The sequence below is a fragment of the Lepisma saccharinum genome, chromosome 10 (assembly GCF_977018435.1).
Source record: "Lepisma saccharinum chromosome 10, izLepSacc3.1, whole genome shotgun sequence".
Lineage (NCBI taxonomy): Eukaryota > Metazoa > Arthropoda > Insecta > Zygentoma > Lepismatidae > Lepisma > Lepisma saccharinum.
Window position 1 is genome coordinate 15,937,852 of NC_139238.1, and position 14,238 is coordinate 15,952,089.

At 37.6% G+C, this 14,238-nt stretch overlaps 1 protein-coding gene across 1 annotated transcript in view; it reads right to left on the minus strand.

The window, feature by feature from the left end:
- Positions 1-1,705: 1,705 nt before the first annotated feature.
- The window catches only part of LOC145994228 (polyunsaturated fatty acid 5-lipoxygenase-like), a 62,151-nt gene continuing 49,618 nt past the window's right edge, over positions 1,706-14,238 (minus strand). The window contains exons 10-14 of the mRNA XM_083130325.1: positions 13,889-13,981; positions 13,304-13,470; positions 9,677-9,945; positions 6,509-6,672; positions 1,706-2,257 (exon numbers count right to left, since the gene is read on the minus strand). Coding sequence (XP_082986451.1) covers positions 2,143-2,257; positions 6,509-6,672; positions 9,677-9,945; positions 13,304-13,470; positions 13,889-13,981 — 808 coding nt within the window. The 3' untranslated portion in view covers positions 1,706-2,142. The remainder of the gene's footprint in view (positions 2,258-6,508; positions 6,673-9,676; positions 9,946-13,303; positions 13,471-13,888; positions 13,982-14,238) is intronic.

Here is a 14,238-nt window from a genome sequence, read left to right on the forward strand (position 1 = left end):
TAATCCAAACCATTATGTGCCTCCGCCGGATGGAATTGATGAAGGAACACTCACAAAGAACACCCATATGCAGGCTGAGATTTGATCCCGGGACACCTGGAATCATAGTGTGCTGTGCTGTGGAGGCTTGCTTTGGTTTTGATATCACATACATGCTAACCCATGTCTCATCACTTGTAATAACTTAATTCTTTGGGAAATTTTCGTTTTAATAGTAACACTGAGAAGGTTGAACAAAACAAAATAAAGTGTGTAAATATGTTTATCTAAGTTGAGGATGCAGGTTTTAAGTGTTTTGGAACCACAAAACAACACAATCTGCCCCAATGTTTGGTGAAAGTCCACTTTATACACAGACTGGACCTATAGTTTAAAGTGGTATTCGAACCATCATGTACATCCACCAGGTATCGAAGGAAACTCCAATTATCTGTACCATTACTCATTTACATTTAAAAAAAAATTGATCCTTTATATTGGGAAATCCTGCTAGAACTGTAGTCGAATTTTTGTTTTCTAGTTAGAGAAGGCACCTTCTTGTACAGTGGAATGCATAAGTATTACCAAGCAAATTGTCCATCCCCATGTTTATTATCTTTTTTTCACAAAGAGTGCTTCAAGAATTGAAACAAAAGAAGCTCTTGTCAGCCTTTGAAAGATTTGTGGATAGTTACTTACCAAAGCAATACTTGCATCCCATTATACATATAGAGCAAGGTTATGCTTGAAGCAGGGACAGAAGCCCAAATTGAAATTCATAATGTTATTGCTAATGCTTCCATCCTGATAGCATGCTTTTCAATGTTTGAAAGTAACAATACTTTTTGGAGTAACTATAAATAGTTTCTTTTACTTACTTCCTTCCGTGTGCATTTTCAACAGGAAATGAATAGAAGCAAAATTTAAATCTTCAAACGTGCGTGAGCAAATGTTTTGTATGAGGTAATTTTTTTCATGTATAAGATACCTCGAAATTTCTTGCATCTACATTTTTTTTATGTTTGAAGTTATGAGGTTCGTTATATTTAACAAAATTAGTGCAATGCATTTTAAGAATTGTACCTTATCTAGAATAAAGTAACTTTAAGAGAACTATGTTTAAGGAAAAGTCTGTAACTGAGCTTTTTTTTTTTAACTGTTATACAGTTACTGTTAAAAAGTGGCTTTCCAAACACTTATGTTTTCATTGTTGTGGAAACGTTAGCTGTGATCAGAAATTTCACATGAACAGCAAAAATCCTAGCTCAATTCAATAGAGGCACTTTGGTGAGTGGTCCCAGGTTCGATCCCCAGTGGAAGCTCTAAAAGTTTCACTTTTGACGATCATCACGAGGACAGTTGGCAAGCTACGTGAAAAGAAAATGAACCAGGGTCCCATCTACAAAGCACTTGGACTCTATGCACTGATTATGTACAGCACAGTTAAAAGCCACTTCACAGCCCTTGGCTATAAAATCGCTGTTACACTAGATTTGAGGTATTCTTTTTTTAAAGAAACTTCCGAAACTATGTGTTAAAATCAGGTTCAAACCAAACAGGTGGCGTTTAAAATGTATTATAATAAGAGTGAAATCTGCAACTATTGAGAGAAAGACAAAACATACCAATCATTGCATGTTTATATTATTCACTCTTATTATTAGTATTATAACATAATTTAAGGACCACTTTTCAAGAGAAGGAAATAACAAACATTTTTCCATTTAACATTTATTAGAAATAATACAAATGCATTGGTCCACAACAACATTTGAAACTAATTTGTACTTTGGACTTAGACACTAACAATTTCATATATTTGTAAAGTTCCCAGTTAAAAGCATATAAAATTCATCAATTGGCCAACAGTGACAGAAGATGGTGAACCTGAACTGAAGACATAAAGTTAATTTTATTTGTAAGCAATAATGATTTCATGGTAACTTAATAAAAATTATTTGTTGTGAAATGAAAAGATTAAAACTTGACGAGAATATTGCACTATCTTAAGACTAAAGCAAAAGATAATTAATGATAGAAACAGCTGTTCAGAATGCACAAATCCTGTGTGCACTGTAACAAACAGCCATCTCGCAAGACTGATCAAAAAATGACTTGCAAAAGAAAAAAAAGTAATGTCTGTCCTTAACACACCTTCAACACTCATATGCTGATTGCATTTGGCACCTGTTTAGGATCCAACCAATCATATTTCCTTACTCTTGTTTTGTTTCGTCTTTCCACTTCCAGAGAAAAGTTCCTTAGTTCAGCTCGATACCTGAAAGAAAAATATAACCTGTTGTAATAATAATAATAATAATAATAAAAAAGAGGAGATATACAATTTATCCATAATTTACAGTGTGTCCATAATTTTTTAGTTAACTTATTACTAAAGGGGGGGATGGGGAGAGAATTCAGAAAATTGCTGTTAGTGATAGATTCGTATATAAGTTTTACTGATCAAAGTAATACAAATAAAGTTCAAAGACATTTAGAAGGGGAGTCCAGGGGTTGCCATGCGGTAAATGTAAATTTACTTGATTAAAGTTTGTTGTGAATCAGTTTGTTATTGGCAGGAGTCTATGAAAATTAAAACATATTAAGTTTTTGTTCCTGTGTAAACACCATTTTTGCTTCTCAAATTAATCAATTCTGCTGTAAAAATTTGAGAAGCAGAAATGGTCTCCTTTACACAGAAATAAACGTAATATTCTAGTTACTGCTCAAACATCCTACTAGAATGGAACTGTATATTTTGTTTAGGTAAGTATAGTTTTTAAATGAAATTTAGGATTATATTTAACATTTTAACACCGAAAAGACATTTTATATACCACTATTGATCCCAAACTGGGCCCAGTTTTTGAACAGGATTCTTAATCCTTTGTTCATCATAAATAGGACACTAATATGGTGTAAAGAGAGGGAAAGTAAAGACCAGCAAAGTCACATTCAGTATAGTATATACAATCAAAAGATGCACATCTTGTTTAAAAGAGCACTGATTTATCTGGCTTTTCTTCATTCTAGTTTTTGGACTTTTAACCACTGTTGTTTTTTTAGAGAGATTTACCTACATTTCGGAGTCTGAATCTGCCTCTGTCTTCAGGGTAGCGTGTAGTGATACAATGGCTGCCTTGGAGGATTATTCTTGGTGGCCTAAGCTCCACCTGGCACCTGGTCCTTGTGACCAACAGACGCGGTGGAGCCTAGGCCACCAAGAATAATCCTCCAAGGCAGCCATTATATGACTACACGCTACCCTGAAGACGGAGGCAGATTCAGCCTCCGAAACGTAGGTAAATCTCTTTAAAAAATAACAGTGGTTAAAAGTCCAAAAATTAGAATGAATATATCACCACTGATTAGCTACAAAGAAGAACTGGCTTTTCTTGTTTGTTGGGGTGGTCAGTGCCAGTAGGGGTAGTATGCAGTGGACCATTTGACCCCTGCCATCTGGGCTTATCCAGCGACATCTTTACTTGGTGAAAGAGGCTTCCCTCCATGCCTTACATTTATTGCCTAAAAGTGTGGTATATTCTAACAAACTAAAACTCAATAGTGCAACAACCCTCTAAGGGCCAGGTGCTGCCAGAGCAACTTTTTAATTGGGTGACACATGGTCAGTGCACAGAGTCCCATTGCCGCTGTTTTCTGGATTTCGAGACCGGAGCCTGCTACTACTACTTTTCAAGCAGCTCCCCAATTTTCCTCACAATGCTGGGTCAATGCCGAAATTGTGAGGGCATCCCACTGGGAATCGAGCCCAAGACTGCTGGCACCAAAGGCAAGTGCGCTAACCAGCTCGCTGTGCGCGAGCTTCATCAGGTAGGTGGGGGCCTCCCCAATGGTGTAGTGGTAACACTGTCGCCTTGTAATCAAGGTGTCCCAGGTTTGATACCCATTGGAGGCATATTGCGCATTGGTTCGGATTGCACCTTAACCCCTTAAGTGTGGAATTTGTTGAACAAGTCGCTACTGGAAAATGTGTTGTTTGCAGGAAAATGTAGGTTTTTTCGTCAAATTCAGTATACGCCTTCTGCATTGTGCTGCTGTATTGCAGAAGGAGTATATATACACTTTATGTTTGTTTCAACTATATTCGATTTACTGTGGCGTATATATATATAGTCACACAGACGTTTGGTGAGATAGTTCTAGCTGTAGTAGAAAAAAAAATAGTAGCAACAGAGGAAAAAGACGAAAGGAAAGAAGAAGGGAAAAATTAGTTTTGTCTTCTTCTTTTTGTCTTTTTCCTCTCTTGCTACTATTTTTTTTCTACTGCAGCTAGAACTATCTCACTAAATGTCTGTGTGACTATATATATATACACACCACAGTAAATCGAATATATTTGAAACAATAATAAGGCCTTCCGCGCTACAGCAGCACAATGGGGAGGGCGTAACCCACACTTAAGGGGTTAAGGTCTGTAGGTCCAGTCCAGATTAGCCTATCTGTGGACTGGACCTACAGACCTTAAGTGGACTTATAAAATCAACAGTTCAAACAAATTCACAGGGGTCACTGATTCAGATTCCACCTAGTACCACTCATTGGGCTTGGACATCTTCGGAAAGTTTGCCAAATTACATTGGGTAGGAATACGTGGATTGGAAATTTAATAGTGGCAACACTGCTGTATATACGCCATGAAACGGAACTGTTGCTTCTCACTTATAACGGGTGTCCCACTAGCTTTCGAACCCAAAAAAAGCGTTATAATTTCCGAACAAACATACATAGGAAAATGAAATACACAATACACGTACCTTGTTTCATGATGATCACGAGGCAGGGTTGAACATAAGTGCACACCTCAAAACAAAGACAGTAGGTGGCGCCAGGGGAAGTGCTGCTTGGCGTGGTGCGTGTGGGTTAGCGTAACGCGAGTCCCTGCATCGCGAGGATGGATCGGTACACCGTACCAGAATGCGTGTTCATTGTAAAGAAATATTTGATATCGGGATTGTATCAAACCGTTCAACGTGAATTTTGCCGTGAATTTGGATGCTGTAAAGGACCATCGAAATCATCAATACATCATTTGGTGCACAAGTTCGGAACAACAGGAACGTTGCTTACGGGACATGGAGGCACGCATCCACGGATGTCCGAGGAGACAATACAGAATGTGCGGCAACGTATTTTGCAGTCTCCTAAGAAGAGCCTGCGTCGATTATCGCAGGAGGCAGGGATATCAAAGTCAACTGCGCAAAGAGCAGCCAAAAGAGGCAAGCTGTATCCCTATCGCATTACAGTCATCCAGGAGTTGAAGGCTACAGATTGGGAAAAGCGCGTGACGTATTGTCGGTGGTTGCAAGCTTTGCTGCATGACAATCCAGGAATCCTAGACTATACTTGGTTCACCGATGAAGCTTGGTTCCATCTCTCCGGGTATGTGAACTCCCAGAATACCCAGGTGTGGGACGCCGAAAATCTGCATGTGTACCACGAGAGACCACTTCATCCCTTGAAAGTGGGAGTTTGGTGTGCAATTTCCCGACAGCGTATCATTGGACCCATCTTCTTTGAAGATACAGTAAACAGACAAGTTTACGTACACATTTTCAGTGCATTTGTGAATCAGCTGGACGATGAAGAACTGTGTCGCGGTTATTTCCAACAAGACGGAGCGACGTGCCATACTTCCAATGTGGCCATGGCAGAAATTGAGTCCTTTTTTGGTGACAGAATCATCTCCAAAGGATTGTGGCCGCCAAGATCCCCAGATTTGACAACCTCCGGATTTTTTATGGGGTTTCCTTAAAGGTTGTGTCTACAGAAACAAACCACGATCACTGCAAGAGTTGCGAAACAACATCGAGAATGCAATTCACGAGATCACACCGGAGACTCTACATTGGACTTTTCACAATATGGAACGCCGTGTACAAACATGTCTGGACGTCCAGGGAAGACACTTGCAGCACCTGCTGTGACGATCATGTATTCAGCATGAAACGAGGTACGTGTATTGTGAATTTAATTTTCCTGTGTATGTTTGTTCGGAAATTATAACGTTTTTTTCGGGTTCGAAAGCTAGTGGGACACCCTGTACCACATGTGAGTTTGATAGCTAACCTACCTCCCAGTAAATGAACCTGCGTTGTGAAAGAAGAGGCGACACTTTCTCCTGAATCCTCCCATCATTTTGCAGGACAATGCTCGGGTGCTTGTGAGGCTGATTTTTTTAGCTCGATGGGGCTGGTAGATATTCTACCAGCCCCTGTGACTTTGATTTGATCCCTAAGATGAAGCTTCTGAACTGTTCCAGAGATTCTTCAGACAATAGACTGCTCCATTCAAACCATCAACAGAATAGGCACTGTTACAGAAATACTATAACTTCCATATCACTGGCAACGGTTGTACACCATGACTACATCGAAATTTCACAGAGGTATCTCTTTTGTATCATTTGAGAATAAATAGTTGCTACTATGACATTTCCAACCAACATATATATTTTTTTTGTACCAGGGTGGGGAGGAAGAGCTGTTTATAATGACATGTTCGCACTTACTCATCTGCTGCCAACACTGCGGCTGGATCGTACAAGTACTGAACTTCAAAATCCCCGAGCGAGTTTGTTCCTTTCATGCTCAGCAACTTGGTGATCACCATAATCTCCAAGGTGGTTTCCTTATTGGGTAGAAATGCCAGGAGCTCTTCCATGGTCATGTCTCGCTGCAAAGCAAAACCATTAGCACACAAATTTACAGAATACATATGATTACAGTGGGGGGTGAGCCAATACCACGTTGGTCAGCTGCATACCGGGTCCAACACGGCAAGTCAATTTGGTGGCTAAAATGTGATAGCAGATTCTGTCCATTTTCACATTAGGTCTAGGTCTGTTGTATAATTTCGGAAGTGGGTAACAATGGATTATAACAGTTTACAGCAGAATCAATATATCCATGTGTATGTAGAATTGATGTATCAGTTTATAAGTAGTGATTTTTTTTTTAATTAAATTTTTTTTGGATGTGTCAGCACAGGCTATTTTGCACCCGTCACACTATATGGGGTCCAGCCCCCTTATCGTAATAAAAATAAAAGCGTGTCTGAAAACTAAAATATCCTTACCTTGGTTAAAAGCTGAGGCTAAAAGGGGCACTCAGCACAAATAAGAACAAAACAAAGGAAGACACAGAATTATACTGGTCATGGGGCCAGTCACCAGAGCCTCGTTAGTCTTCAGTCCAGGGTGTGCTATGTGGAAGTGGGGTTGACTATTGGGTGCTCTATGTGGAAGAAGCACCCCTTACACCCCTTTATAAGTAGTGAATTGAATATATTTCTATCAAATAATTGGTTAGAAAATATGATATTAACCATTTAATTTAAGATTCAATGACTGCATTAATTGTTGGCTTCAAGTTACCTGCGTTTTTGGTCTGTGATTAGATGTCTGCCTGAAGTGAATAGACTGGCACATGAACGAATCATTTTGCCGCAAGCTGCTCCACGTGGGACCATATTCCATGGGCCTTCATTGTTTTGTTGCAAGGTGACTTGAGTCAAATGTTTCGTCCAGTGTGTGCCTCCAATAAGGGACTATGCTAAAACCTTTCCTGAGACGGTTTGCGACAAGAATGACTTGTTGCATCGTGTCGGATCTGGTTTGCGGTCTGCCTTTGAGAACCGATACCAATACGGATACTTTTACCATTTCTGACTGATACTTGGAAATTTGTCACAATATTGATTAATATTAATATGTAAGTATTCCACATGATGTAGACTTAGTAGGGGATGATATAAATACAATTAACAATAATGCTAAAATATTTTTCAAAGCAGCTAAAGAAATAGGTTTGGAAATTAGCAAAGATAAAACTAAATATATGCTTACAGGCCGAAACCAAGTGTTAGGTAATAATCAAAATCTAATTATTGATAACAACTCGTTTGAACCAGTTTCCAAATTCAAGTACTTAGGAGTAATACTAACAAATGAAAATGATATTAAAGAGGAAATAAAAAGCAGGCTTAATTCAGGAAATTCATGTTACTTTTCTCTTCATAACCTTTTGTCTTCTCGTTTAATATCTAAGAAACTAATAGTTAAAATATACAAAACAGTAATTTTGCCTGTATTATTATATGAATGCAAAACTTGGTTCCTTACATTGAAAGAAGAACACAAATTGAGAGTATTTGAAAATAAGATCCTTAGGAAAATCTTTGGACCTAAAAGGGATGAGGAGACAGGTGAGTGGAGAAGGTTACATAATTTGTATTCATGTCCAGATATTATTAGAATAATTAAATCAAGAATACTTAGGTGGGCAGGCCATGTGGCACGAATGGGAGAGGAAAGAAGAGTTTACAGGATTCTTGTTGGGAAACCTGATGGTAAGAAACATGTAGGAAGGCCAAGATGAAGATGGACAGATATCGTTGAGATGGGTCTAAAGGAAATCGGTAGGGATGAAAAAGAGTATATAGATCAACTCAGGATAGGGACAGATGGAAGGCCTGTGTTGCTGCAGTCATGAACCTTCAGGTTTAAGAAGGCTAGAGAGTTAGTTAGTTAGTTATGTAAGAATTTCACTGTAATTGTATGCACCAATTTATCAAAATTTTGCTTTAGAATATTCAAGAATTACATAATAATATTAAAATAACTGTCATTCAATCATAAAATTAATTGTTTCACACAATACTGTTGCATAATTATGCAACAGTATTGCATATATATACCTCCATGGGTACCTAATAAATCAAACCTTTTGCAATGAGATTTCACAGATTTTCAATTGTCATACCTTGTAATTTCAATTTCTGGTAAGTCAAGTATTAAAACCTTATGTTACTATATTTTCTGAGCCTTTATTTAACCCAAATTTAAAAAAGAAAAAGAAAAGACTTCATTATTTTAAGTATGGGATGTAGTGTAACCTTACTTTGCAACGTCAGAAATTAGGTGACATACGTTACCTCATATTGACCAAAACGAGTTGAATCTAAAAGTTGAGATTTTTACTGTGAGTTAAGTTCATGAAGGGCTTCCTATGTGCCAAATTTCAGATTTTTTAAAGGGACCCATCTGAGATATTTAACCCCGAAATCTGTCAAAATTCAATGAACGGCCATGTTTGAGCCCATGCTGTAAAAAAGGGGTGCATTTCTAGGCACTGATATTTTATTTACAGACACCCTGCAGGTAGGTCTACTCATGAAAAAAAAATCAAGCCTTAGACTAAACCCCTTCATTTAAAAAAATCGGGCTTAAAAATACAATTTTTTAACTATTGTTACCCCATTTTCCACCATAATTTTCGTACTTACGATGCAATTTCAAGCAAAACATACCTGAATATCATAGGAAGTATACTTCATTAGCTATACAATGAATTTTGTTTCAGGTCTCTAGCTTTAATGGTTTTTGAGATATTAAGGTTTCTGTATAGTGCTACATGAGCAAAAAAAGCCATGCGCCATGTTGGAAAAATGGCTGCCCCAGGAGAACTAAAGACAATATATTTTTTTTGAACATTGGTTTTGATATCTAGAAACATGTACAAAGGTATGTACTAAAAATGATTTTTTTCTAAAATGGTCATGCAACCATTTTTTAAAAAATTGGTTGATTTGACATGGAATGACCCTACAGTAAGGGGTGCCCAGACACCCCTGGAACCCTCTGTGTGCACGCCTATGGTAAAACAATGTTAATGCCTACCTTTTTGTCAGGAGGAAGGCCATAGAGAATGCCTGGATAGTTAGGCACATATCCATAGGAATCATACTGTTGAAAATTGGCAGCAGCATGTCCTTGGCTGCATGTAGAAATCAGGACAGTTGCAGTGTCGATGATTTGTTCAACGTCCGTAAAACCATCGTCAGTTCCCGGCACATCTTGCGCACCTAACCCACCATCCTTTTGTGAGATTGCCATTTCTCGCCTCCAATTCTGAAGCTCATGGTCATTCTTGATTTTTTCAGGGGTGTCTGAAATGATAATCATGGAGTAATTAGAGCATGGATTTTTTTTTTAATATAGAAATATGAGGTGTGATCAGAAAAAAAGGTTACACAGCCTGTAAATGACAGTGGGCACATTGCATTACTGATTCACATAATCGCCATTCCTGTTCAAACTCTTATCACAGCACAAGATGAAGTTGTTTAGGCCGGTCGAACAAAATTTGGTGTCAAGATTTTGTAACCATCTGGAGGTTAGTTTTTTTCACATCTTCATTGTTCTGAAAGTAGTGCCCAAATACATATTCCTGTAGAGCAGAAAAAAGGTGGAAATCAATTGGTGCGAAATACAGACTCTAAAAGAGGTGGGTTGGGGGCTTGTCTAAACTTACCTAGTGAAAACTTCGCAATGGTTTGATGTGCAGTATGGGAACATGCATTATCATTAAGAATAATCACTCCACTGCGTAGAAAACTTCACCATTTTCTTATGATGCCCTTGCTTAAATGCTGAAGTATCTGATAGGCATCGGCATTAACAGCATACCCATGTTCAAGGTATTCCACCATTAAGACACCAGTTTGCTATGAGTCTTGGTAGCTGAAACATTTTTGGCTCACAAAAAATGAATCCCAACTCTCACTTGCTCATGGGCGGAGTTTGAGCTTTTGCTTTGGGGTGGCCAGATTTTGGGAGAAGCATATGATGTACCTGAGGGTTATTGAACATCCCCTAGTTTATAAGGGGTTCGGAGCCCTTCCCCCGGAAATTTAAAAAAAAAAAACTACTTAAAAACACTTAGTAGTAGGCCTTTTAGATTTGCAAATGTTAAATTTCCTCGCTTAAGTAAACAAATATTAATTAGTATATTGGTTGTCTGTTTTAAAATAAGCAAAACAGTACGATTATTGCATTTTGCATTTCATTAATGTTTTATTGATACAATATTCATATTACTTTAAAAAAGTTACGGTACAATAGTAAGCTTCAGAAATTTTAGAAAAATTAAATTGAAAAGTTCTTTTGATGCCCCAGCAGTAACTGTTGACTCAACACAAACTCATTTTACGTTTTTCTTTCTTCAAACTGTACACATCAATCAAATCGTCAAAGACCCGCTATTGCGGCGCAATTACCGCACATGCCAACATGCCAAACAAGATTTGCGATATGGCTTCATAACAAAAATGTAGTAACTGAACTTAATCATGTGTTATTTTTTTAAATCTTTTTTTAAGTTGGGGGACCCTGGCCCCTCCAGAACTCCGCCTATGCACTTGCTCATGGCTATTTTAAACAGTTACTCTGCAGTTTCTTGCAGTCACAATCGGACACATTTTCATGTGCAACGAGATATACATGATATCAGTACACACACACATATATTTTTGACTCTACTACACCTACACACAACTTTGTACAATACAGTAATTACACATTTAGTTTTGTATGGATGTGTGGGTGATCTCTCATAATAACCCCTTCCCTGCGGCGATGTTGGAGGGAAGTGGGACCAAAAAAAAAAAAAATCATCGTAAACAATGTAACGAAATAACTATAAAAAGACATGCTGCATAATGAAGCTAAGGAAAAGAATCTATATATAGACTATGCTGCAAATAAACATTTCATATTAGGTAAGATAAAAGGTAAATTTCCCCCTGAATACAGCACTATACCATAAAGACACATTTAGGGGATGTGATTTTTTGGCCCCACCACATATTCTCAATCTCGGTCATTTTGGAGGTGATGTGATTAGCACCATACTCTGGCTGCCTTTTCCCTCCAGGGTTGCCCCCAGGTACCCATTTTGTAAGGGGTGACCTTCCACATAGTACACCCAAATGTCAACCTCACTTCCACATTAGTGCACCCTGGACTGAGGACTAACGAGGCTCTGGCGACTGGCCCCATGGCCAGTATAATTTTGTTTGTATTGTCCTGTTCTTTTGTCCTTACGTGTGCTGAGTGCCCCTTTACAGACTCAGCTTTTAACGAAAGTCAGAAGATTTTAATATTTTATGATTTTAATTCTGCATCGTTAGAGTTGTTATTTGTAACGATAAGGGGCTGGACCCTGTATAATGTGACGGGTGCAAAATAGCCTTAGTGCTGACGCACCCACAATTTTAAATTCAAATTCAAAAATTCAAAGGTACCCATTTATTTGAGGCTGGGTGACCTCCAGGGCAACTCTATGAAGGTTCAAGCCAGTAAAATTTCAGCCTTAGAACACCCACCCCAGGAATTGAAACTGGGTCTCTCGCATGGTATTCAGACACCCTACCAATTATACCACCGTGGCTCTAATTCCATATTGCAAAAATATATTTTTCAGGAACTGACAGAGCACCAACAATGGATTGTTTGATGGCCAATAGCCTATATAGACTAATAATAGCACGAAAAAGTGGTGTCTATAAAAATGACTTACCACAATACAAGAACCGTTAACTTTGAAATACTGTCTATATGTAGACGCTCCCCCAAAAATACCACTTTTGGAGAGTCTATATATAGATCCATCGCAGGTAATGGGTTAAAAGTCTTTGAGAATAAAATATATTTGGACCTAGCAGAGATGAAACAACAGGATTGGAGATAAAAAAAGTTGTTAAAAAACTTGACATTTTTCTCATTATTTTTTATGCAACCTTTGTACAAGACAATTGAAAAGGACCATGAGCAACACACCTAGGGCACTGAACTAATTTCACTAAAACTACGTTAAATATGACACCTGCCAGCATTTGTAAGATTTCTAAAATTATTATTCTTTCTAACACATGTTAATAAAGGTTCGACTGGGTCTTTGACCAACGACAGTGAAGCCTTTTTTGAATTTTCCTCCCCTTAAAAAAAAAAAAAAACTACTTCTACCTATGATATTCCAAAATCTGATTAATCACATCTGCCTAGAATTTGTTCAAGAGCATTCACATGAATCTTTGTGCAGTTTGGTTTTGCTTGTGTCTAGATATTTGCAATAGTTTTGCAGCTATGTAAGCATATTAAACTATTGCAAATATCTAGACAACAGTGAAAGCAAACTTCATAAAAATGTTCTAGAAGGAAAACCTGATATAATTTTTCAGATTGTGGAATATCACAGCAGTTTTTTGAAAGGGGTGAAAATTTCAAAAAAGGCTTTGCTGTCATCAGGCAAAGGCCCAGCTGAGCCTTAAGGAACAATTTCTATTTACATTTAGTACTCTTTTCATGTTTCTGTTATATTAATTGAAATTTGGTATTTCATTTCTCTGAACAACAACAAAAAAAAGTTAGCATATTATATTTTCTGTTTGCTTACATTAGAGTTGGGCAACAAAGTCATGTATTGATACAATTTGTATTATGTGCACATTTAACAAAATTGCTTACCATAATAATATTTGACGACCTTTGATACATATCTTCGTGTAATGTTATATAGGTCAATTGCATCATCTCTATAAGGATAATAGGGAAGGATGTTCTTATCCAAAACTCCACGAGCTGCAACCTGTCTTTCGATTATTCCATAATCTTGGAGTTTCCATCTTCGGAATCTAAAATTAAGGGAATTTTTTTTTGCACACATTACAAGATATGAGGTTAGGTCCCTTACCAACAAATTTAGGATACTGTACTGGTTAAGGAGATTTCACACAGAAATGGTATGTGACTTTTTGCCTGGCACCCAGTTATATGTCACTTTCAAACAAACCTTAAGATATAAATGCAACCTTTCACACTGGAATGGCATAGTTGCAATGTTGTCACCTTGTAATCAAGGGGGCTGGGGAAGGGGTTACCCAGTAGGCACACATAGTGGTTCGGACCTCACTATTCTGTAGGTCCAGTCCAAATTTCTCTCTGTGTGTGCAAAGTGGACTTAAGAACAAACTCAAACTTTCACACTGGGGTGAACAAATTTTAAAAAATTAACGGGAAATTGAATATTTGTAAGGGTGATTATTTTCTTACCCTTTGGCAATAAGTTCAAACATCCCTTTCACTCCGACTGTCATGTTTCGGTCAACCCATCCATTTGGAGACACCAGCTTCTGGAGGCCTCGACTGGAATAAATATGGCTATTAAATTTACAGCAATTTCTGGTGAAATCTTAAACATTTGTAAATAATCTATTAGTTTCATCAGCAATATCTAGAACAAAGACAATTATTTCAAAATTTGCAAGTTGTAAAGTCACCCAACCATGATATAAAGTAATTTATTACACATGGTATACATACATACTGTACTGCTACAAGGGTCAATCCATATGAAGTCATACAACATGGTTGCTTGACCATTTTTAAAAAAGTTTATTTTT